Consider the following 26,065-nt stretch of genomic DNA (forward strand, 5'->3'; position numbering starts at 1 on the left):
GCCGGCCTTGGAGGTGGGTGAGCTCAGCAGGTGGGGTTGAGCACTCGGCAGGAGCAGGAGCTGCGGAAGAAGCGGCACTGGCAGGAGGCGCACGGGTCGCAGCAGGCGGGCGCCGGCGGCTTGCAGCTGTCACGAGTGGCCACGCAGGGGGCGGGCGGCGGAGGCCGGGGCCGCCGAGGCTGAGCAACATTCTTCATCGAAGCCTTTTTCTGTGGGGAAAAGCGGGGGCTGCTCAATCCGGCCACGTCCGCCCCACCCCTCTTCACCTCAGCCTTGGGAACTCTGGGCAGTGGAGGCCCCAGACCACACATATGTACCCACAGCCCACCATCCATTCGACAGCATGCCCACAGGGGATCCTAGCGGATCCCTGCCTCCCCCAGTCACCTATCCCCTGCCTCCAAACCCAGTAACACTTACTTACCTGGCTGCGCCTGGCCCACTTTTCTCCCTGGGGGGCCCCACTCAGTTCTGGGTGTTCCTCCTTCCAGTGTATCCCCAATCTCTGTCCGTTCTGCCTTCCCATTAAATCCGGATCCACTCACTTCACCACCTCGCTACCCTGAGCCAGGCCACTATCCTTAGTCTGCTGCTCTGGCCCACTTACAGTCCATCCTCCATTGCACCAAACGGACCTCTCCGAAGACCTGTGATGGCATCCACTCTGGCTTAAAGCCCTCAGTAGGTTTTCTTTGAACTTAGAATAAACCATAAACGTCACTTAGGCCCTCGAGGCCCTCTGGTGTGGCCCCACCCACCTCTCCGAGCTGTTTTTACCACACTGTTCCATTCGCCTGCCTTCCTTGCTCTCAAGCGCAGAGTTCCTGCTGCAGGGCTTTTGAACGGGCTACCCAACTTTCCTGAAACCATTCTTTGTTGTGCTCTTCAGTACAGGTACTTGAAATGTATCTAGTGCAACTGAAGAACAGAAGTTTCAAATTTTATTTAATTTTAATATTAATTTACATTTAAAAATAGAAGCAGCGTAAAATTTTTTTCTTTAAAAAATTGTTCTTGTTAGGACTACAGCTGACTTTATTAAAAGTTACCATCGGAATTGAGATGTACTGTAAGCGTAAAGATACACCACCAGGTTTCAGACTTAGCACACATAGAAAAATAATGTAAAATATCTAACTTTTTACATTGGTCACATATTAAAATGATAATATTTTGGATACACTGGGTTAAATAAAATGTTAAACTTAATGACATGTGCTTCTTTTTCCTTTTTTTTCAGTGTAGCTACTAGGAAATTTAAATTCATATACGTGGCCTACAGTTTATTTCTATTAGGCATTGCTGCTTGAGGCTACTGAAGTTTTCAGTATTTAAGTGCTGCTTCCTTAGGGAGGGCTTCTGAGACCACTCTTCCCTTCACTCTCATTACCGTGCTTTAATTCTGCTTTACAGTGTTTATCATTATCTGAATTTATTTTATCTATTTATTGGTTTACTTGCTGTTTGTCTTGTTTCCCCACAAGAATGTAAACTACATGATAGCAGGGATATATGCCTCTTGTTCACTTCTGTATTCCCTGAACCTAGCATGCAAAAATATCTGTGAACCATGTATTCTTATATGTCAATCATCTGATCTGCTTGTCACTCAACAAAATGTCTAGAGAGGAGCAGGGACTTTCTCAAGGTCACACAGTGCCAGGTCTAAGACTGGAATAATGTGTGCATTTCAACAATGCCTTAATCCAGTATTTCCCAAAGGGTGGGAACCTGTACCATGGTAGTATGATTTTAGGTGGTACATGAGTATTAAATGACATTAAATCACATAATGAGAAAGGATTCCTTTTTCAATCTCTTTCAATTTTAAAGGCTTAGTTTGGTGCCAATATATCATTAATGCTTTCCCCACACTTTCTAGTCTGACTCTTAACAATAAGCCTCAGATTTAGAGCATTTGGCAGGTGACCCCATCCAGCTAAATTCCACTAAAAATCTTTTGGTTTCATTAAACTTCTTTTTATGGCAAGTGATACTGATTTTCTATCATAGTTATATATATATTATATAGATAGATTTTTTAAGTTTTAATTTTAAACAAATAGGTGAAACTCACTTATGGCAAAAATTGTGGGGGTTCCCGGCTGGCTCAGTTGGTAGAGCATGCATCTCTTGATCTCAGGATTATAAATTCAAGCCCCATTAAAAATAAATCTTTAAAATAAAATTGTGGGAAATAGTTCTGCAATAACAGAGGTCTAGGAAACATTGCATTCAGTCAAAAGAATGAACGATGGTGACATTTCAGTCAGGGGGCTAGCTACTATAAGAAGATGCTTTTTTAGCAGGTAAGCTATTTTGCTCAGTGACCCTTAGCTCTCTGGGCTTCTGTGGGGGTCTGGTTCAGGGCTTGAACGCAGAAGCCTTTAGATAGCTTTCAACTTCTTTTGTTCATGAAAGTCTGGAAAGTCTTTCATTTAGTTCCTAGCTAGAATTCCCTTTTAAGTCTGGTCCCACCCCCACAATGAAAACTCCCAGTCCTACCTTGGAAGATCTCTTCTTTTCCGCCTCTTTTCTGCTGATCTTTTTGGATTTCTTGTTCAGCGCTTCAAAGAGACACAGAAGGAGCAAAGCCAGATGTTTCTGGAGGCCATGAGCTACAGTAAAGTGGGAGGAGTGGAGGGGGCTCCAGGAAATCTCAGGGTGTGGGAGAAGAGGGGTTGGCTGCATGAATCACAACTTGGGACTTAGGCCAGCAGATTGTTGTTAGCCTGGCTGCTGACCTGGAGCCAGTGTCCTCTGAGGGAAGGCAAAGAGGAAATCCAAGAAGGCCCTGAAAAATGGACTCTCAGTGTCATGTACATGGATGGACCTGTGTTTCCTGGGATGCCTGGGTGGCTCAGCTGGTTAAGGGTCTGACCCTTAATTTTGGCTCAGGTCATGATCTCACAGTTCGTGGGTTCCAGCCTCACGTTGGGCTCCATGCTGACAGTACTGCTTGGGATTCTCTCTCTCCCTTTCTCTTTGCCCCTCTGCAGCTTGTGCACGTGCGCTCTATCTCTCTCAAAAAAAACAAAAACAAAACAAAACAAAACAAAAAAACCCCACAAAACCAAAAAACCCCCAGCTATTTCCTTACGCAAACTACTTAACCTCCTTAAGACCCAATTTTCTCACCTGCAAATAGGGTACTCTAGTATCTTTATAAACAAAGTATCTTTATAAAGTGAGAAGTTTGGCACATCAAAGGTGATTGATCAGTGATGTACCCCAGCCCCTTCCCTGCTCCTTCCCTGATACGGCTAGAATATTCTCTTTTCCTAGTGAGAGGCAAGGCAGTGAGGGATATTAGTTTTGAACTTGGGTTCTGGAATTAAACACCTGGGTTTGAATTCTGGCTCTGCTAGTTGAGAACTGTGTGATCTCATGTTAGTCACTTAACTTTGCTAAGCCTCAATTTCCTCAACTGTGAAACAGGAATTAAAATAGTACTCACTTCCCAGTGCCTAGCATACAAGGAGTATATCTGTTATTATTATTTTTATCAGATGAAATTGAACTAGAAGATGTTCAATGTCAGGCCCTAATGCCCCTGGTATTTTCCCCTGAGCAGTCATTCTCCATCTCAACACTGAAAGGACTAGTTCATACTACACTTGGTTATATTCTGCAGCATTTTCTAAAATTTTTACTGTTGATAGTTCTTTGATTCAGTTAGTTTCAGAAATGCCAAGTTAAACCAAATTCATGAAGTGTCTTGACTTCAGGGTCTCTCGGAGCATCTAACGTGAGAAGCTGCATATTAGACTGGTGGTATGCAGAGCTTTTCCAAACCATGTGAGCCAAGGAATACTTTGTTCCTCTAGGATTACACGAAAGAGCTCTGACCTATGTCAGTGAATCCTGGTATCAGCCCGGGGAGCACGTTTGACATCTTGCAGCCCCTTCTCATGGACCGGAGTCCAGAGACCAGGGGTCAAGCTGGGCTACTTACCTACAATAGAGACAGAAGGGAGATCCAACATGTTCATGGAGGAGTTGCTCCTCAGGTTCCTGTCATCTCTGGGTTTTTCCTCAGGTGCCAGGTGACTGTAGGCAGTGAGGAGGCACAGGGAGACCAGCAGGGTGGCCAGGAGTAGGCGGAGGATATTCATCCTTGAAGGCCTGAGTGGAACAGAGAAGGCAGTCAGGCTGGTGGGTCAGGGGTTCTGGCAAGAGGATGTGCCCTTTTGCTTTCCTTGTATCTCTTTGGGCTGGTGCTCTGACCCCATTTGTAAGTGTCCCAGTGGAGCCAGAGGACCAGAAAGGCTTAGGACAGGAAAGGGGAACTGATGAAGGAACAAGAGAGAAAAGGAGAGATGGGGAGAGGAAGCGAGACAAGGAAAGGAGGGATATAGAAGCAAAGAGAAAAGGAATGCATTGCAGTTGGTCTCTGCCATTCTGAGGGTGGGGTGCTGGGTTTTATAGTCAGTGGTCCCAGGAGACCCTAGGCCTGGGCAGAGTTGTTGAAAGGCCCCAATAGTACCTTGCAGTGGCAGAGATTTTACTATGGTGCAGAGAATGAGGCTCATAAGACTCTCTGAGAAAGATGCAGGGATAGATGGCATCTTCAGACAAGTGTATATGTTGTCACATGTGCTGTATTCCCATGCCCAGAGGGAATGAGTACAGGTGTGGTTTGTGTGAGAAGGATGGACTTGTTAACATAGGCTGACTGGATTTACTGACTTAGTGCTAGCTGGATTGTGATGAAGCAGATGGAGCCCAGAGTGGATTCCTTCCCATGAATGCCTTCATTTGGCTTAATCAGGGCTGAGAGCTTCGGAAGCATCTTCATCTTCTCTGAGTGTGGGATCTCCATGCCTTACCTGCTCTGTGCATTGTTCCCTCTGGTCTGGGAAAAAACTGAGGCTGCTTTTCCAAAGTTCTCTCTGCCCTGCCATAAACCATGCTGGGTGAGAGGAGAATAAAACAATCTGTTCATACTGGTCCTGCCCACTCCTGGGCTCCCTTACAGCAGCCTGGCAATTTCTACCCTACTCCTTCCAGCTCTCAGCTTAATAAACTGCAATTAATGAAATGCAATTTCTTAGAACCTAAATAATTTAGTGGAACTAAATTAAAACTAAGCTAAATGGAGTCTGGAAAGGGTGAAATCTCAGTGGAATTAATCTTATTTGTGTGTTGGGAGAGGGCTAAAAATGAGTGTTCCTCGCACTAATCCTGGGGAGCAATATGTATATTCTAAATGTAATATAGGTCCATAATGCCTAGTTGTATCATGGTCCTCAGGGTCAGACTTTTTTTTTTTAGAATTTTGTGGATTTTAGAAAACAAATATCATCTATATACTATATTAAACCACATACAGTGGGCCTGGGTACACCCATAATAAATAGTGATACTTTTGCAGCCAAAAAGGTGGGGATATTCATAATAAACAGGATAAACAAAGACTATGAATTAATTTGCATCAATTGAGGATAGGTTTTGTTGCCAAGATACATCAGGTAGGGTCAGATTTTTCTGCCAAAGAAAAAAGAAAACATCGTTTTCAGAGTTTGGGGATTTTACAATTTCAGGTAAAGGACTATAGACTTTACAAACTCTCATTGCTGTTACTACTCAATATGGGACACCCACTCCCTGCTATTAATACAGGATAATAATGCTGACAGCAATGACCACCTATGCAATTGTGTTCTCAAGAGTAATTTATCCTTCCACTCTGTAGTGGTAAAGGCTGTTCTTTGATCTGTGGTATCACTGATGACAATACCTTCTCTTAAACTTGTCATCTGCTTTAAGTTACTGCTTATGACTTAAGATGAGTTTTTATTCAGCATGGTGGATATAAACAATCCAGAAAGGGGAGTCAGGTCACCTGGATGTACCTGCTACATAAGTGGCTGTGTGACCCTGGGCCCATCTGGGCCTCTGCTTTCTCATCTGTAAAAAGAGAGGATAGGGGGGCACCTGGGTGGCTCAGTAGGTTGAGCAACTGACTCTTGTTTTTGGCTCAGGTCATGATATCGTGGTTTCGTGGGTTTGAACCCATGTCAGGCATTGCGCTGATGGTACAGAGCCTCTCTCCCTCTCTCTCTGCCCCTCCCCTACTTATGCTGTCTCTGTCTCTCTCAAAATAAATAAATAAACTTAAATTTTTTTTAAAAAAAGAGAGGATAGGACTACATGACTTAATATATGTTATGAGGCACAGAGTAGAAACTTAATAAAGATTTGTTTAATGAATGAAAGAATCTTAAGACCTTTCTATTCTAAAATTCTACAAATCAGTGATTTCTGATTTTTGCTTCCTGGGCGTTGGGGCAGATTAAACAGTTGCATAAAGATTTTGCAAAGGTCAGGGCGCCTGGGTGGCTCAGTCAGTTAAGCGTCCGACTTCAGCTCAGATCATCATCTCGAGGTCCGTGAGTTCGAGCTCCGCATCGGGCTCTGGGCTGATGGCTCAGAGCCTGGAGCCTGCTTCCGATTCTGTGTCTCCCTCTCTCTCTGCCCCTCCCCCGTTCATGCTCTGTCTCTCTCTGTCACAAAAATAAATAAACGTTAAAAAAAATTAAAAAAAAAAGATTTTGCAAAGGTCACTTGTGTATCCTTAAGAGTCAAGGGATTTGCAAATGCATTAATGTGAGTGAATCTGATTAAACTCTGGAAAAGAGGGCACGGAAAGTCATGGCTAAATGCAATTGGCTGTGTACCTCAGGAGTCTTGATATGTGTGTGTGCATGTATGTGTGCATGTGTGTATGTATGTGTGTTGAGCATGCACACTATAAGGGCTCTGACTGAGGGAATATGGGAGGTAATAGTATCCAGATCATCTCTGAGTATGGCAAAATGAGTAGACAGTATATCAGTATAGAGTGCATACTCAGTGTGCTCTGTAGAAATCCCCTTAGCTATGGCACTGGGTATAGTGTGATATCTTAATCCTCTAGGGTCAAGGCCTTAGTCCCCAAAGCAAAGGAAAGGATTATAATTTCCCAATAATGAGGAGGGGCTAATGACCTATTGGGACAGAGATATAGAGAGAGATAAGAACTGAGGAAGAGGTAAAGGCAGCAGAGTCTTCTTGAAAAGAGTGACCAATATTAGTCGCTGACTATACTAGATGTTAATGAGGTGCAGCCTTGACAGCCTGCCCTGGGTTTTGCTCATGGCATCAGTGAGGGGAGCCAGGGTATCTAGGAAGCCAGCAAGTTGGTATTGCAGGGAAGGTGACTGGGCTCTGTTTGTTGTAATAGTGGCTTCTACCAGTCCTGCCAAGCACCAATGGCAAAGGGTACGGGTGTCTGGGTTAAGCTCATCCCTGTGGAGGAAAAAAGTAGTGTTTGGTAGGGCTTAACATGGATGGGCATCTCATATAGGCTAGGAGTGTTGGAGGGAGACTCTCTGCTGATCAGTCTTTTGGAATGAAACACATACTTGGGAAGAAAGGGAAATTAAAGCAGGAGGGAATCTTAACTTTGAAATTGTCTGCAAAACTTTGCCCATATGTGCATTTTTCTGGGAGAGAAGGTCCATAGCTTTCTCTGGATTCATAAGGGGGTCTTAGGCACCTAAAGAGCTCACAACCCCTTCTTTGCAACCTGAGTGGGGCTTATCCAGAATCACAGGTACATGAGAGCAGAAGACACTTTTTTTTTTCTGTTCATGCAATAATTGAGTTCTATAATTGGGAAAATGTACTTGTGGGAAGGGGCATATCATTCCAGACTAGTGTTGGTATAAAATAAATAAATATAATAATGAAGCAAACTAAAGAATATAAACACTATGGTCCCATTTGTGAACAAATATCAAAACTCCCTCAAAAGTAAATATGCTTACATATGCAAAGAAAAAAGCGTGGGAGGAGACACATTAAAATTTTAATAATGATTACTTCGTAGGAGTGGAGTTAAGGATGGGGAGTGAGGTAGAGAAATGCACTTCTTCATGTACTTCTGTATTTGACTTTCCTTTTCAAGAATGTTATTACATTGTAATAAAAAATAAAGGATGATAGAAATAAAATATTGAATGCTACTTGACATAGCATCAAAGAATTTAAAGATGATGGATGGAGAGTTATATTTGATTTGTGACAGTGAGGCTATGGAATTTGCAGGACACTCTTCCCTCTTTGTACCTCAAATTCAAGGTACAGTTTGCTCTCAGCACCTACTGCTCTGTCACCAAAATATAGGGCTTTCTCATAGTGTATCATCCTTTTACCCTTCTCTGCCCTGTGACACTTTCAAAGCCTTCTACCCTTCTGGTTCATCAGCTACTGTTTCTGATATAACAAAACCTGAGAGAGGAACACACCATTTTTGTGGTGTTATTGTTTCTCAGCCAAATTAGCTATACCAAACACCGAAGCTCAGAGCCAGAGAAAAATTATCACTCATTTATAGTTACCTAAATTCCCTACACCAGATGTTCAGTGGCTGCATAGGGATCCTACCACCCTACACATCTTTGACCCATTTGAGCAGCAGGTGATACATATTTACGACAGGTGCCCTGGCTGTGCTGAGCTTAGGAGGCTCCATTAGGGCTATTGGCTAATTCCTTAATGTTCACTAGGGCTTATCAGTGATGATGATTTCTGGGGTAAAATGAGGGTGTCAATATGTTTTATCTACCTAGTTTTGTTCCAGGATAGCCAGTCAATCAAGCAACAAATATTTTTTGAATGCCATAGGAAGTTAGTGTTACTGGATTAGGCAAACTTCTGAGAAGGGGAAGAGAAGGAGAATCAAAGAAAGAAGGGTCCAGAGAACTTTGGGACATGGTGTCAGGAGAGCAGATTTTGCTGTGGGTAGGGATGGGACACCAAAAGGGAAGAAGGGACTGATGGAAAGGGCCTGGAGACGCCTTGGTCATAAATTTGGCTCACTTCTCAAGACTTCCTCCTTATGAATGGTCCTGAAGAAAGGCACTTGAGGGACTGAACCCAACATGCCAAGGGATCCTTTAATCAATGTCATCCATGACACTTGGGGAAAATATTAGAATGACAAGGCCAACTGAGCATGAGGAATTCACCAACCTCTTAGTTCTTGCTCTGTCTTTGGTTAACCCAGTCCCAGGGGTTCAGCATCCCTGCTGAACTGCTAACCAAAACTACGCTAAGTCAACCCACAAACATTGTTGCTTGGACAACTGTGAATGTCTCTTAACTGATATCCTGTCTTCTTTCTTGTCCTATTCCATCCATTCCCCCAATAGGAGCCAGAGTGATGGGGGATGGAGGGCATGATTCAAATCATGCATCACTCTTTGCTTAAAACCTTTAAGAGCTTCCCATTGTTTTTGAAGTAAAATAAATATTTCCTGCAAACCCCTGTTATTCTCTCTGGACTCATCTAATAGACTCTCCTGCTCAATCACTATATTCTAGACATATTGTACTCCCTTCTGTTCCTAGAATATGCTAAACTATTTCTTATCTCAGGGCCTTTACTGTCATTCCCTTAGCCCTAAATGTTCATTCCCTGGCCTTGAACTTGATTCCCTCAACTTTTTACATAGCTAGATCACTGGCAACCTTTGGATCTTTTTACAAATATCACCTCTTTATTTGACTACTTTATCCAAAAGTGTCCTTTCCCCAGTTTCTGTCTATCCCAACATCCGTATCTTTCATAGCTCTTACAAATAAGCAATTATCTATGTTTATCTTCATATTGGCTTTCCTTCTTTTGTATAATTTAAACTCCCATAGGGCAGGGACCCTGTTGTCATATTCATTTTGCTACCCTCACTGCTAAGCAATGCCTGACACACAGCAGGCACTCAATAAATATCTGGTGAGTAACTGAATGAATGAATGGGTGAAAAAGAAAACCAACAACAGAAAATCTTCAGATTTCCCTGGTCCCTTCAGGCCAACAGGGCAGGTTAAAAGTCAGATTTGATTATGATTCCATGTCTTTTCCTTGGCCTTTGTTCTATCATACTGGGGCTTAGACAAATCTTGAGTTTCAACTGCATCCCTTATCTGAGTGCTAGGATAGGACCCTTGCTTTTCTTAATATCTTTGATTTTGTGCTTGACCAAAAGAGGTAAAAGAGATAATTTACTTTGTAGATAAAAGTGCCTGGCAAGGGGGCCATGATGAGGATATAACAATCATAGGGCTATAGAAATGGAAGAGATTTTAAGGATCTTGTTCAAGGAACTTAAGCCTGGCTATGCATTAGAATTATCAGGGGAGCTTTTTGCCACCCTGTTCACAGTACTGTGTTAGGATACAATTTACATACAGTAAAACGCACAAACTTTAAGTATCCAGCTTGACAACATTTAACTTTTATATACACTTATGTAACCACCACTCAGTTCAAGGTATAAAACCTTCCTTTCACTCCTGAAAGTTCTCTTGTGCCTCCTTCTGGTCAATACCCATTTTTACCCCTCAGAGGTTACCTCTATTCTGACTCCAACCACCATAGATCTTTTTTTTTTTCTGGTTTTTGTACTCACAAAAATTGAATCATACTGAATGAAATCTTTTGTGTCTGACATTTCTTTTGCTGAAGATTTTTGAGGTTTTACCCACTTTGTTGCATACATAGTGGTTTGTTCTTTTTTTTTTTTTTATTGCTGATTAGTATTTCATTTTAAATGTACCACATTTGTTTATCCATTCTCTTGGGTGCTTTTGCAAGAAGTAAACCCAAACCTTGTCCTAGGCCCACTGAATCTGAATCTAGGAATGGAGCCTGGGAGACATACTTAAAAAAAATTTTTTTTTAAGTTTATTTATTCATTTCGAGACAGAGAGAGCAGGCAGGGGAGGGGCAGAGAGAGAGAGAGAGAGAGAGAGTGAGAGAATCCCAAGCAGACTCTGCACTGTCAGCACAGAACCTGATGCAGGCCTCGAACTCACAAAATGGAAGACCATGACCTGAGACCAAACCGGATTGGACACTTAACTGACTGAACCATCCAGGCACTCTCTGGGAGACATATTTTAATAAGCTTCCAGGCAACTGTGATGCACAGCCATGTGTGAGACACATTAATTTTTTCCATCCACCCTGGTTCTATAGATAAGAAAATTGAAGCTCAGACTAGGAAAGTTTCCTAAGCAGACACTTGAATCAGTAAGAGGCAAGGGTAGAACTTCTTCCACCAGGCTGCTCTTTGCACGGTAAGACAACTCAAACTGCTAATTAGTGACAGAGGCAGGGACATAAATCATAATAGCTTCCATTTATTGAGTACCTGCTCTATGGCAGACTCTGTTCTAGGCCTGTTTCGCATATTTACTCCTCTTAACAAAGTACATATCTTTGCTGAGGAAACTGAAACCCAGAGCAGCCCAAAGGACAGAAGTAGTGAGTGCAGAGAGAGAAGTCAATCCTAAGTCTGCCTGACTCAAGTCACACAAGAAGGTTGGTACCTTTTCCTGAAGTGGAAAGGAGGAAAACTATAAACTCCTTGGTTTGGTGACCTGCCATCCTAGCTCAGTCCAGTTTGCCAAGGTAGGAATAAAAAACAAAACAAAACAAAACAAAACAAAACAGTATCTACTCTGCTTTTCACACCCTGGTTTTAGAACTCCTTCAGTTCTGTATACTCCCCATTAGTGGAAGTTGCTGACTGCCAGATTGATTAAAAATGTTCCAGCTAAGGAGAGGGTGATGTGTTTGCTTAATCACTAGCTCTTCCTTCTCTACTGACAAATCTCCGCACAGGGGTGGGGACCACAAATGCTGCCAGTGAGTCTGTCAGAGATGGTTCCCCACACATCTGGGAAGCAAGTTTCCCAAAGTGGGGAGGGTCTTGACTCTTTCATCAGGGTAAACTGACCCTAGCTATCAGGAACTGGAATGAGTCAGAAACACATCTACTAGCTGAGATATTGAACCTGGAGTCCTGATAGTCTGGCAAGCTCTGTTTTTCAATAATGAGGGAGTCTGGGAAGGGTCGGCTGAGGAAAATAGAGACTTCTCTTATGTAGCTGGTAGCATTGAGGGAGCAGGATGGGAAATGATGCGGAAGGAGAGAAGAAAGCTTGTGGATATTGACAAGGACCAAACTTGAGACTCCTCTAAGACTTCTCAACTAGGCCTCAGTTTTGGCCCTCATTCTGTCTTTGGCCTGTCTAGCATAGTTTTAGCAAGAATCCTGTCAATTTAGGGGCACCTGGGTAGCTCAGTCGGTTGAATGTCCGACTCTTGATTTCAGCTCAGGTCATGATCTCGCAATTGGTGGGATAGAGCCTTGCATCGGGCTTGCACTGATGTCACGGAGCCTGCTTGGTATTCTCTCTTTCCTCTCTCTCTCTCTCTTCCCTCCCCCACGCACATGTGCTCTCTCTCTTTCTCAAAATAAATACACATAAAAAAAAAGAAACCTGTCAATTTAGTGAGAATCTCCTCACCCTTGATATCTGATTGCGTTCCTCATCCCCCACTTAAAAAAAAAAGTTTATTTATTTATTTTGAGAGAGAGAGAGAGAGAGAGAGAGCACATGTGGGGAAGGGGCAGTGAGAAAGAATCCATAGTAGAGGAGGGGCAGAGGGAGAGGGAGAGAGAGAATCCCAAGCTGCCTCCTCAGCACAGAGTCCAAAGTGTGGCTCAATCTCACAATGGTGAGATGGCTACCTGAGACAGATATCAAGAGTCAGAGAGGCTTAACTGATTTAGCCACCCAGTCCTTTTAGGTCAGGTTAGCAAGAATTCCTCCTATCTTTGATGTCCCCTTTTAGTAATTTTCCATCTACTGACCCTCACTCTGCTCATTGGCTATGAATCTCCAACTATCTTTGCTGTATTCAGAGTTGAGCCTGAGCTCCATCCCTTATTGCACTATCCCTATTGAAAGAGTCCTGAATAAAGTCTTCCTTACCATTTAAGAATTTTTTCTTTAACAATACCAAAACAATTTGATTTTTTAGGCTGTTTCCATACATACAGACAAATTTGAATATTGTGACTGAGTTGACTAATTTAATGTTTGTGCCTAACAGATACCAAATTGAATAATATTCTTTTTTTTAATGTTTTTATTTATTTATTTTGAGAGAGAGAGAGCGCACACGAGCAGGGGGAGGGGCAGAGGGGGAGACAGAGAGAATCCCAAGCAGGTTCCATGCTCAGTACAGAGCCTGACATGGGACTCAACTCCATGACCATGGGATTGTGACCCAAGCCAAAATCAAGAGTCAGATGCTCAATCAACTGAGCCACCTACGCTCCCCCAAACTGAGTAATATTCTAATGGGTGGTTTTGGTCTTAGGTGGACAGTCTGCTTCAGGATTCTTCTGAGATCAAGAACCATGTGGGAGGCCCAGCATCTCCCTAAGAGGCCCTGAGTTAGAATTTGAGAGAAAGCTTAAGGCTGTGTTCCTCCTCAAGAATCAAAGGACACAAATCATCCAGGCAGCTGCTTGTCAGCATGAAATGTCTCCATGTGCTACTGAAATAGGGGTCAGAGTCCAGGCTTCTCAGATGTTGTTCCCACAGTATACAAGGAATACAATGCTTATAGGAACTGCTAAAATGGTTACTTTGATCTCCTGACCTCATTCCCTACAGGCTGATTTAGTGCTCATCACTCAACAAATCCTCAGTGGGGACTTCCCTGATTTTGATTTTGTCCTCCAGAAACCACTTCTTTCCCATTTCTTTGCCCTAGACCATGCTGTCTTCTGATCTTCTAAATTCCTTTGACTTGGGTCACACTCTGTGCTAAGCATGGCCTGAAGCTAGGCTGATGGTTTTGCTACAGCTCTCAACAACTTTACAGTAGATGGAAGGGAAGAGGCTTTGATGTCAAATGAAATTTTCTGCAGGAAAGGATCAAGGCAGAACCAAGGAAATATAGCTGAGCAAATCTTAAGAGTATGTATGAATTAGTTCCGAGAGAAGGCAGAAAAGGTTTTGAAACAGATACCTGTACAAGTATTTCTGGAGTGGGTCAAGATCTCCTGATCCCACAAAGTCCTCCAAAATAATCAAAGACAACCAAAAGTTCCTCCAGCATGCCATTCCTTCTCCTAGCATCTCTCCAATGAAAATGATAGAACAAATGTCCAATTTGCTAAAGTGGAGAAAATACACCTGCAATTGAAAATAGTAACCTGAGCTTTTCTCGTGGGCAATAAAATGTGCCAAAATGGGCATCCACACTGAAATCTCAAATATTTAGAAAGGAAAAAGGAGGCTCTGCCATAAACAGAATTTTGGTTGTCTGTTTTGGCTCTACTAAATATGAAATGAACCAGTTCTACACAGGCAGATTGATCCCAAATCCTAAATTCTGCTCTGTGAGAATCATTAGAAATCTGATACTACAAGTGACTTTCTGAAGACATTTACAGAAGTGCTAAAACTTTACTCTGGGGTTAGAGGTGTGATTTTAGAGCACTTCTTTCTAAGGAATTTTAATTAATTAATTAATTAATTAATTAATTTTTTACTGCTAGAAAATAGAAAAAGCAGTGTAAAGAAAAGAAGTTACTAGTTAGCAGAATGTAAATTTCTTTCTTTATGCTAAACTCCTAACTACTCTGACCCATAAAGTGAAACGAATTTGTTTAGCTTTCCTGAAAACTAGGAAATAAGGGATGACTAAGAAGTTCTTTATTTTTTTAATGTTTGTTTATTTATTTTTGAGAAAGAGAGAGAGCACGCAAGTAGGGGAGGAGCAGAGAGAGAGGAAGATAGAGAATCCCAAGTAGGCTCTGCGCTGTCAGCACAGAGCCCGATACTGGGCTTGAACCCACAGACTACAAGATCATGACCTGAGCCAAAGTCGGGCACCCAACCCTAACTGAGCCACCCAGGCACCTCACCAAAGAAGTTCTTCAAACTTTCCAAAGTAACAGCAGCTTCACTCTTTCTGAAAGCACATTTAAGTTGCCAACTAAACCTCATATGCTTCCCCCCAAGGAACAGAGGCCAAAAGAACTTTGTTTCTGATCTTGCCGCAAAAGATGCTTATTGCTTGCTTGTCTCTAATTTCAAAGACAAGAACAAGAAAACCGCTAGTCATGGGGTGCCTGGGTGGCTCAGTCGGTTGAACATCCAACTTCGGCTCTGGTCATGATCTCACAGTCTGTGAGTTTGAGCCCCGCGTCAGGCTCTGTGGCTGACAGCTCAGAGCCTGGAGCCTGCTTCGGATTCTGTGTCTCCCTCTCTCTCTGCCCGTTCCCCACTCATGCTCTGTCTCTCTCTCTCTGTCAAAAATAAATAAACATTAAAAAATTAAAAAAAAAAAGAAAACCACCAATCATATTACAAAAATTATTCCAAACTTCACCCCATCTCGTGGGCAGGAAGATTCTCACTGATGCACAACGAGAAGAAGGAATGTTTCATCAGGTGAAAAGCAGCAGTAAGTGGACCAGGAGAGCAGGCTAGGTTTTACAAGAGAAGCAAAAGTAAAGGGTAGCATTTATTTTACAGAGAGGATCTCTAGCAACTCAGGTCATTTGAAACTTAGACCCAGAAAAGATGGGATCTCTGCAGGCAGCAGAAGAAAAGTGTTGTCCTCCTACTTACAGTGCCCTTTAATCAGCCTCTGTAACGTAAGGGAAGCTGAAGCTGAGTGTCTTCTATGTCCTTAGGCAGCAGAGCGAGATGTGTTGCAGTGAGATTTTTAAAAGACCTGGGGAACTCTTGGCAGCTGGCTTCCCATCTCATCCTTTTGCTTTCAGCCAAGCAAAGATCGTGGCTTCATATTCATCCTGGTGGCCACAAGGATGTCTAATATCCCTATATTTGTTGTCCGATTTCCATATGTTTTTCTCCAGTCTTGGAATTGGAATTGGTGTTGACACTGAAGTCAGGAGAAGTTGAAAAGGAAGTGGTTGCACTGAGAATACTCATGGGAAAGATTTAATGAGAATTTACTTCAGAATGGATCCCAGGAGATGGAATGAAACTTTGGCTTAAGGGGTTAACCTGGAAAAACAAATCCTGCCAAAGAAGGGTTTAATTCAGCTTCTTTCAGAAATTCTGAGTGGGCTAAGGAGCACTTGGTGGAGAGGTTAAACCCTAGATGGGCAAAGGCAGATTCCTGAGGCTTAGCTTGTCTTATTAGTAAAACCTCTTTGGAGACTTTCAATATTGGTCTCATAGTTTTCAAAGTTCTATGTAAATTTTCATCAGTTGAAGCCTCTGCCCCTCTGCGGGTTTTGTAGGTTATTAGGCTGTGGCTCTCTTCTTCTCCTTATTGACTTGGGTTTTACTTGAACAAACTAGAATTACAAGGTCACAATTTATGGCCCCCTGGGTGATGTGAAGCTTAAAGACTTTGTAGAAGGGAGCACCTTAATATACAGCCCTGCAGCAAGCATTATCTGTTTTTGTGGGGATAGCAGTGGAAGAGTGTGATAGGAAGTGGCACAGCTCTACATTGATTTATCCTTATTTCTTGTATCTCTATATCTATTTTTAAAATTCCAGTATAGTTAACATACAGTGTTATATTAGTTTCAGGTGTAGAATTCCATACATTCTTCAGTGCTCAGCAAAATAAGTGTACTCAATCCCCTTCACCTGCTTTACCCATCCTTCCACCTACCTTCCCTCTGGTAACCACCAATTTGTTCTCTATAGTTAAGAGGCTGTTTTTTGGTTTGTCTCTTTTTTTCTTTTTTTCTTTGTTTTGTTTCTTAAATTCTACATATGAGTGAACTCATATGGCATTTGTCTTTCTCTGACTTATTTCACTTAGTATTATGTTCTCTAGCTGCATCCATGTTGTTGCAAATGGCAAGATTTCATTCTTTTTTTAATGGCTGAGTAATATTCTATCCTATACATATATATCTCACATCTTCTTTATCCATTCATGTATCAATGCATACTTGGGTTGCTTCCATAATTTGGCTATTGTAAATAATGCTGCAATAAACATAGGGGTACAATATCTTTTCAAATTAGTGTTTTTGTATTCTTTGGGTAAACAGCAGTGGAATTATTGGATTATATGGTAATTCCATTTTTAATTTTTTGAGGAACCTCAATACTGTTTCTACAGTGGCTGCACCAGTTTGCATTCCCACCAACAGTGCACAAGGGTTCCTTTTTCTCTACATCCTCTTGAACATCTGCTGTTTCTTATGTTTTCAATTTTAGCTATTTTGATAGGAACAAGGTGATATCTTATTGTGGTTTTGATTTGCATTTCCCTGATAATGAGCATCTTTTCATGTGTCTGTTGGCCACCTGTATATCTTCTTTGGAGAAATGTGTTCATGTTTTCTGCCTATTTTTTAATTGGACTTTTTTTTCTTTTTGATGTTGAATTGTATAAGTTCTTTATATATTTTGGATACTAAACCTTTATCAGATATGTCATTTGCAAATATCTTCTCTCATTCTCTTTTAGTTTTGTTGGTTGTTTCCTTTGCTGTATAGAAGCTTTTTATTTTGAGGTAGTCTCAATAGTTTATTTTTGCTTTTGTTTCCCTTGCCTCAGAAGACATATCTAGAAAAGTGTTGCAATGGCCAATGCCAGAGAAATTATTGCCTGTGCTCTCCTCCAGGATTTTTATAGTTTCAGGTCTCACATTCAGGTTCTTAATCCATTCTGAGTTTGTTTATTTTTCTTTTATTTCATTTCATTTCATTTCATTTCATTTTGATATTTTTTATTTTTTTAATTTTTTAAAATGTTTATTTTATTTTTGAGACAGAGAGAGACAGAGCATAAGCAGGGGAGGGGCAGAGAGAGACACACACACAGAATTGGAAGGAGGCTCCAGGCTGTGAGCACAGAGCCCGACGTGGGGCTCAAACTTGTCAACTGCGAGATCATGAACTGAAGTTGGATGCTCAACCAACTGAGCCACCCAGGCGCCCCAATTCTGAGTTTATTTTTGTGTATGGTGTAAGAAAGTGGCCCAGTTTCATTCTTTTTTCCCCCTCAAGTTTTATTTTAATTCCAGCTAGTTAACATACAGTGCAATATTAGTTTCAGGTGTAGAATTTAATGATTCATCACTTACATACAACATGTGGTGCTCAACAAGTGCTCTCCTTCATTTCCATCACCTATTTCACCATCACCCCACCCACCTCCCCTCCAATAACCATCAGTTTTTTTCTCTATAATTAAGACTCTGTTTCTTGGTTTGCCTCTCTTTTTTCCCCACGATGTTCATTTATTTTGTTTCTTAAATTCCATATATGAGTGAAATCATATGGTATTTGTCTTTCTCTGACTTATTTTGCTTAACATAATACTCTCTAGTTCCATCCATGTCGTTGCAAATGGCAAGATTTCACTCTTGTTTATGGCTGAGTAATATTATACTGTATATATATACCGTACCTCCTTTATCCATTCGTCAGTCAATGGACATTTGGGCTCTTTCCATAATTTGGCTATTGTAAATAATGCTGCTATAAACATTGTGGTGCATGTACCCCTTCAAATCAGTATTTTTGTATCCTTTGGGTAAATACTGAGTAGTGCAATTGCTGGATTATAGGGTAATTCTATTTTTAACTTTTTGAGGAACCTCCATACTGTTTTCCAGAGTGGCTGCACCAGTTTGCATTCCCAACAGTGTAAGAGGGTTCCCTTTTCTCCTCATCCTTCCAATGCCTGTTGTTTCCTGTGTTGTTGATTTTAGCCATTCTGAATGGTGTGAGATGATATCTCATTGTAGTTTTGATTTGTATTTTCCAGATGATCAGTGATGTTGAGGATCTTTTCATGTGTTTGTTAGGCATCTGTATGTCTTCTTTGGAAAAATGTCTATTCATGTCTTCTGCCAATTTTTAACTGGATTATTTGTTTTTTGGGTGTTGAGTTTTATAAGTTCTTATATATTTTAGATACTAACCCTTTATCAGATATGTCATTTGCAAATATCTTCTCCCATTCCATAGGTTGCCTTTTAGTCTTGTTGATTGGTTCCTTCACTGTGCAGAAGCTTTTTATTTTGATGAAATCCCAATAGTTTATTTTTCTTTTTGTTTCCCTCACCTCAGGAGACATATCTAGTAAGAAGATCTACTGCCCGTGTCACAGAGGTTACTGCCTAGGATTTTGATTGATTCTTGTCTCACATTTAGGTCTTTAATCCGTTTTGAATTTATTTTTTTGTATGCTGTAAGAAAGTGGTCCAGTTTCATTCTTTTGCATGTAGCTGTCCAGTTTTCCCAACACCATTTGTTGAAGAGAATGTCCTTTTCCTGTTGCATATTCTTGCATCCTTTGTCAAAGATTAATTGACCATATACTCATGAGTTTATTTCTGGGCTTTTTATTCTGTTCCATTGATTTATGTGTCTATTTTTGTGCCAGTATAACTTGAAACCTGGAATTGTGATACCTCCAGTTTTGTTTGTCTTTTTCAAGATTGCTTTGGCTAATCAAGGACACTTGTGGTTCCATTCACATTTAAAGATTGTTTGTTCTAGTTCTGTGAAAAATGCTCTTGGTATTTTGACAGGGATTGCATTAAATCTGTAGATTGCTTTGGGAAGTATAGATGTTTTAACAATACTTGTTTTTCCTAACCATGAGCATGGAATATTTTCTATTTGTTTATGCTGTCTTCAATTTCTTTCATCAGTGTTTTATAGTTTTCAGAGGACAGGCCTTTCACTTCCTTGGTTAATTTTATTCCTAGATATTTTATTCTTTTTGATGCAATTATAAATGGGATTGTTTTCTTAATTTCTTTTTCAGCTACTTCATTGTTAGTATATAGAGAAGCAATGGATTTTTATACATTGATTTTGTAGCCTACAACTTAATCGAATTCATTGATCAGTTCTAGTAGTTTTTTGGTATAGTCTTTAGGGTTTTCCATTTTAGTATCATGTCATCTGCAAATAGTGAACGTTTTACTTCTTCCTTACCAATTTGGATGTCTTTTATTTTTCTTATGTGATTGCTGTGGCTCAGACTTCAAGTACTATATTGAATAGAAGTGGTGAGAATGGACATCCTTGTCTTGTTCCTGATTGTAAGGGAAAAGCTCTCAGTTTTTCACCATTGAGAATGATGTTAGTTGTGGGGTTTTTCATATATGGCCTTTATTATGTTGAGGTATGTTCCCTCTAAACCTACTTTGTTGAGGGTTTTATCATGAATGGATGTTGTGCTTTGTCAGATGCTTTTTCTGCATCTATTGAAATGATCATATGGTTTTTATACTGTATGTGATGTATCACGTTGATTGATTTTCAAATATTGAATCATGCTTGCATCCCTGGAATAAACCCCACTTGATCATGGTGAATGATTGTTTTTAAATGTATTGTTGGATTTGGTTTGCTAATATTTAGTTGAGGATTTTTGCATCTGTGTTCATCAGAGATACTGGCCTGTAGTTCTCTTTTTCTGTAGTGGCTTTATCTGGTTTTGGGGTCAGGGTAATGCTGGCCTCATAGAATGAATTTGGAAGATTTCTTTCCTCTTGTATTTTCTGGAATAGTTTGAGAAGAATAGGTATTACCTCTATTTGAATGTTTGGTAGAATTCACCTGTGAAGCCATCTGGTCCTGGACTTTGGTTTGTTGGGAGTTTTTTCATTACTGATTCAATTTCATAGCTTGTAATTGGTCTGTTCAAATTTTCTATTCTTCCTGATTCCATTTTGGGAGGCTATGTGTTTTTAGGAATTTATCTATTTCTTCTAAGTGTCCAATTTATTGGGATATGATTTTTCATAATATTCTCTTATAATCCTTTGTATTTCTGTGGTATCAGTTGTTATTTTTTCTCTTTCATTTCTAATGTTTATTTATTTTGAGAGAGAGAGAAAGCACAAGTGGGAGAGGAACAGAGAGAGTGGGAGAGGGAGAGAATCCCAAGCAGGCTCCACTCTCAGCGCAGAGCCTGATGTGGGACTTGATCCCATGACTGTGAGATCATGATCTGAGCCAAACTCAAGAGTTGGATACTTAACTGACTAAGCCACCCAGGAGCCCCTCTCCTCTTTCATTTCTGATTTTGTTTGAGTCCCCCCCCACCTCTTTTTTGAATGAGTTTGGTTAAAGGTTTATCAAGTTTGTTGATCTTTTCAAAGAACCACCTCCTGGTTTCATTTATCTATTCTATCGTGTTTTTTGTTTTTTGTTTTGTTTTGTTTTTGTTTTTGTTTGTCTTTTTTAAGTTTATATTTTGTTTATGTATGCTCTAATCTTTATTTGTTTCTACTGGTTTGGGGTTTTGTTCTTCCTTTTCTAGCTCTTTTAGATGTAAAGTTAGGTTGTTTATTTGAAAATTTTCTTGCTTCTTGAGGTAAGCCTGTATTTCTATAAACTTCCCTCTTAGAACAGCTTTTGCTGTATCCCACTGATTTTGGACCATTGTGTTTTCATTTTTATTTGTCTCCATATATTTTTTATTTCTTTGATTTCTTGATTGATCCATTAATTGTTTAGTAGCATATTATTTAACCTCCCTGTATTTGTGCTCTTTCTGTATTTTTTCTTGTGGTTGATTTCTAGATTCATAGTGTAGTGGCCAGAAAAGATGTGTGGTATGACTTTGACATTTTTGAATTTGTTGAGACTTGATTTGTGGCCTAATCAGTGATCTATTCTGGACAATGTTTCATGTGCAGTTGAAAAGAATGTGTATTCTGCTGTTTTAGGATGGAATGTTCTGAATATATCTGTTAGATCCATCTGGTCCAATGTGTCATTCAAAGCCACTGTTTCCTTGTTGATTTTCTGTTTGGATGATACATCCGTTGATGTAAATGTGGCATTAAAGTCCCCTACTATTCTTGTATTACTATTGATTAGTTCCTTTATGTTTGTTATTAACTGCTTTGTGTATTTGGATGCTCCCATGCTGGGTGCATAAATATTTACAATTACTAGATCTTCTTTTTGGATTATTCCCTTTATGATTATGTAATGTCTTCCTTTGTTTATTGTTACAGACTTTGTAAAGTTTATTTTGTCCAATACAAGTATTGCTGCCCTGGCTCTCTTTACATATCCATTAGTATGATAAAATTTCTCTATCTGTTCACTTTCAATCTGCATGTGTTGACTTATCCTTATTTTTAAGGGCCCACTTCTTTTTGGTGGTTTGTAGAAACAGGGACAATTGGAAAGAGAAGCAAAGAATCAAGAGACTTGGATTCTCCTCTAGGATTTTGATCAATTCCTGTCTCACATTTAGGTCTTTAATCTGTTTTGAATTTATTTTTGTGTATGCTGTAAGAAAGTGGTCCAGTTTCATTCTTTTGCATGTAGCTTTCCAGTTTTCCCAACACCATTTGTTGAAGAGAATGTTGAAGAGAAACAGGGACAATTGGAAAGAGAAGTGAAGAATCAAGAGACTTGGATTCCAGCTGAGACTTTGTTACTTTCTTGCTGTGATCCTGGGAAAGTCACATAAATTGTTTGAACCTGTTATCTCATCTGCCTAATACCCTGGGCCAAAAAGAGGATTAAATGTGATCATGTAGATATTTTGTAACTATGAAGTACTTCATATATGTGAATGTTTTCTTTTAATCCATTATATGACCCACCAAGTAAACCCTTCAGATATATAAGTAATATTAATATGGAGTTGGGAGGAGTGAGCAACATCCTCTGTTTGATGGATATTAGGTGATGGGAATAGAGGTTTATGGGAGCTGAAGCTAAGTGGGAAAGAAGAATAAAAAAGAGCAAAAGAAAGGATAAAAGATATCAAATTCCTAGAGAAAACTTTGGCTCTGGTGTTGACTGGGGCTTACAACTCTAAAATATAATCCTCTTTGAGTATGGAGCAATGGAATGTTAAGTGAACAATTAAAAATTATTTTTCCCTAAAAGTAATTGCCAATAGGAAAAACACAACTTGTCCAGCAGGAAAAACCATGAAACTTCAGGGAAAATTCAGGAGGTAAAACAGATTGTATAAGAATGGAAGGATGTGGGTAGCGTTGAGGGTGAAAAGTGTCCTGCAAGACTGGGGACCTGGCTCCTGCCACCGACTCCCAGTAGGCCCTTGAAAAAACAGATTGACCCCAAATCCTAAATGAGAGAATTAGACTAGATGATCTTTTAAAAGAAATCATCTCTGGGGCACCTGGGTGGTCAGTTAAAGTGTCCAACTTTGGCTCAAGTCATGATCTCACAGCTTGTGAGTTTGAGCCCCGTGTTGGGCTCTGTGCTGACAGCTTGGAGCCTGGAACCTGCTTTGGATTCTGTGTCTCCCTGTCTTTCTGTCCCTCCCCTGCTCATGCTCTGTCTCTCTCTCTCTCAAAAATAAATTAACATTAAACAACAACAACAACAACAACAACAACAACAACAATAACATGAGGCGCCTGGGTGGCTCAGTTGGTTAAGCATCTGACTTAGGTTCAGGTCATGATCTTGCAGTTTGTAGGTTCAAGCCCCGCTTCAGGCTCTGTGCTGACAGCTCAGAGCCTGGAGCCTGCTTCAGATTCTATGTCTCCCTCTCTCTCTGCCCCTCTCCTGCTCATGCTCTCTCTCTCTCAAAAATAAACATTAAAAAAAATAAAAACAAATCATCTTTGTGACTTATGGTACGTGACCTTGGACAAGTCACATAAACTGTATTATATTCACTCATGTGCTCACCATAGATGTTAGTATTTTCTCCATATTTGCTTCAGGTTTGTTTGTTCATTTTAAGTAGGCTCCACTCTCAACGTGGAGCTTAAGTTCACAACCCTGAGCTCAAGAGTAGCATGCTCTACTGAGCCAGCCAGGTGCCCTGCTTCAGTTTTTAAACAAAGCAATAGAATGTTATAAATATACCTCCTCATTAATTTCTCCTCCTCCCCCCACAGGTAACCACTATCCTCAGTTGGTGAGTAACACTCCCATTAGTATTTTTATACTTCTACATATATGATTTTGTAAAAACACAGGATTCAAAACATTTATATAAGTGGTTTCATACTGTGTGGATCCTTCTGCATCTTGATTTTTCAGTAATATACAATTGAGAAGTAGTATAGCCTGGTGATCAAGCACTAAGCTTCCAGGGCAGACAGCCTGGGCTTATATCCTATTTGCATGATCTTGGTTAAGTTGCTTAACCTCTTTGAGCCTCAGTTTCCCCCTACGTAGAATAGGGATAATAATATAATAACATCATGGGGTTTCTGTGAGAATTAAATAAGTTAAAACATAAAATAATGCCTGCATATAATAAACACTATGTGTTTGCTACTATCACTTGAGATTTACCTATGTAAATACTTAGGTAATACTTAGGATACTTTAACATTTAGTTCATTCATTTTAACTTTAGTATAATAGTTTTTATAGAGGGGCAGTTAGGTCAGTGGCCACCCTTGAATATAATTTCTTGGTGCATAGGTGTGAGAATTTCTCTAGGGAATTTAGCTGATCTCCTTTAGGTCTGATCCAGTTCTAAAATGTTATGAACAAATGAGAGTCTGTTATGCTCTAATGGACTCAGACTTATTCCCATGTTTGTAGACCTCCTAGGTATGGTGATTTAACAACTAAATGTCTATCATCTATTTAGTTTAGCTGAAAACCACGGAAAGAATAAACAGCAAATTCCCTTATTATTGTTCTGTTTATATTTACATTGTCAGGGTTAATTGTTTGCTTGTTTTATGATATCCTGTCTTCATAAAATTCGTGAATGCTCAAAGATAAGTAAAAGTCTGTTTATATTTCCACAATGCTTTTGATTTGCTTATCAGAAATTTAGAATTAATCAATATTAATCAATGAAATCAATACTTGTAATCAAAACATAATGATCACTCCTCACAGTAAACTATGAAGAGAACACAATAAATAGAATCTTACATTTTCTTAGTCATTCACTCATTTTAAGAACACTAATACTTATGTTATATATTACCATATGCATATTAAGAAGCTTTTCACCATCAAATGAATAAATATTTAAGATAATTTGAAAATACTGCATTTACAACTATTGATTCTGACTTCAGGCTATAAACATTCTTTTCAAGAGGAAACTTTCTAGGGGTGCCTGGCTGGTTCAGTCACTACAGCATGAAATCTTGATTTCGGGGTTGTGAGTTCAAGCCCCATGTTGGGTGTAGAGATTACATAAAAATAAAATCTTTAAAATAAAAAAGGGGAAACATTCTATTTGCCTTTTCTTCCATTCCAACTCTTCAAATGCAGGAAGGTATGTTGAATGAACAAGGGCCAGAAAACGTTGAGCTTGAACTTCAGCTCTGCTAGTTGTATAATTTTGGACAAATTAATATACCTTTCTGACTCTCTCATCTGAAAATGACATTATTGTGAGAAATTCATTCATTTAACAACTACTTATTAAGCACCCATAAACAGTTCCATGTACAGTGCCAGGCACATCATAGTTGCTTAATAAATATTAATTTCTTCTCTTTCTCAAAGTTTGTTGAGGTCTTACAGATATCTTCTGATGCATTATACTATGAGTTTTTTTAATTAAACATTTAAAAAAATGTTTACACTTGATCTTAGCCAAAAGGCCAAGAAGCAGGTTTTTTTTGTTTTTTTGTTTTTTTTGTTTTTTTTTAATTTGAGAGAGAGAGAGAGGCAGATGGAGAGACAGAGAGAATCTTAAGCAGGCTCCATCCTGGGTGCAGAGTCCAAAGCAGGGCTAGATCTCATGACACTGGGATCATGACCTGAGGTGAAATCAAGAGTCAGACACTCAACTGACACCCATCCAGGTGCCCTGGGTTTTTAAAAAATTGTTCTTTGTTCAAGTATAGATAATTAAACTCTCTTTCCAAGAATATTGACATTTCAATTAGTTTTGAGGACACTCACAGTTTTCCTACATTGGGTGGAATTGAGTGACTCATCTTTCAGGAGGCTATTGGCTAATTTTCACGGAAGGGCTATAACATAGGTGACTGGATAACTTCTAACAACTGTGAGTTTTGAAAGTTCAAGATCTAGGGGCATGCCACAGGGTTGTGAAGGCCTGATGAGGGGATGCTTGTGAACTATTTCTAAAAACTATGAAATGCTGACCTATTGGACATTTTTTCCAGGAGAGACTCTAAACAAGCCATTGGGCTGCCTCATTATATATATAGTTTCTTGCGTGGGGTGAACCAGGCAGGGGCCAGATGGCCTGCCTGTGGTGGTGATGGCACTGTTTCTGCACCATAACTAGAAATGACTG

At 40.0% G+C, this 26,065-nt stretch overlaps 1 protein-coding gene across 3 annotated transcripts in view; it reads right to left on the minus strand.

The window, feature by feature from the left end:
* Positions 1 to 26,065, minus strand: part of LOC115509638 (agouti signaling protein) — a 77,988-nt gene continuing 51,923 nt past the window's right edge. For all 3 annotated transcript variants that reach the window (XM_030308973.1, XM_030308972.1, XM_030308971.1), the window contains 3 exons: positions 3,956 to 4,125; positions 2,506 to 2,567; positions 1 to 209 (listed from right to left, as the gene is read on the minus strand). In XM_030308973.1, coding sequence (XP_030164833.1) covers positions 24 to 209; positions 2,506 to 2,567; positions 3,956 to 4,115 — 408 coding nt within the window. In that variant the 5' untranslated portion in view covers positions 4,116 to 4,125 and the 3' untranslated portion in view covers positions 1 to 23. The remainder of the gene's footprint in view (positions 210 to 2,505; positions 2,568 to 3,955; positions 4,126 to 26,065) is intronic.

Source organism: Lynx canadensis, chromosome A3 (assembly GCF_007474595.2).
Source record: "Lynx canadensis isolate LIC74 chromosome A3, mLynCan4.pri.v2, whole genome shotgun sequence".
Classification (NCBI taxonomy): Eukaryota; Metazoa; Chordata; class Mammalia; order Carnivora; family Felidae; genus Lynx; species Lynx canadensis.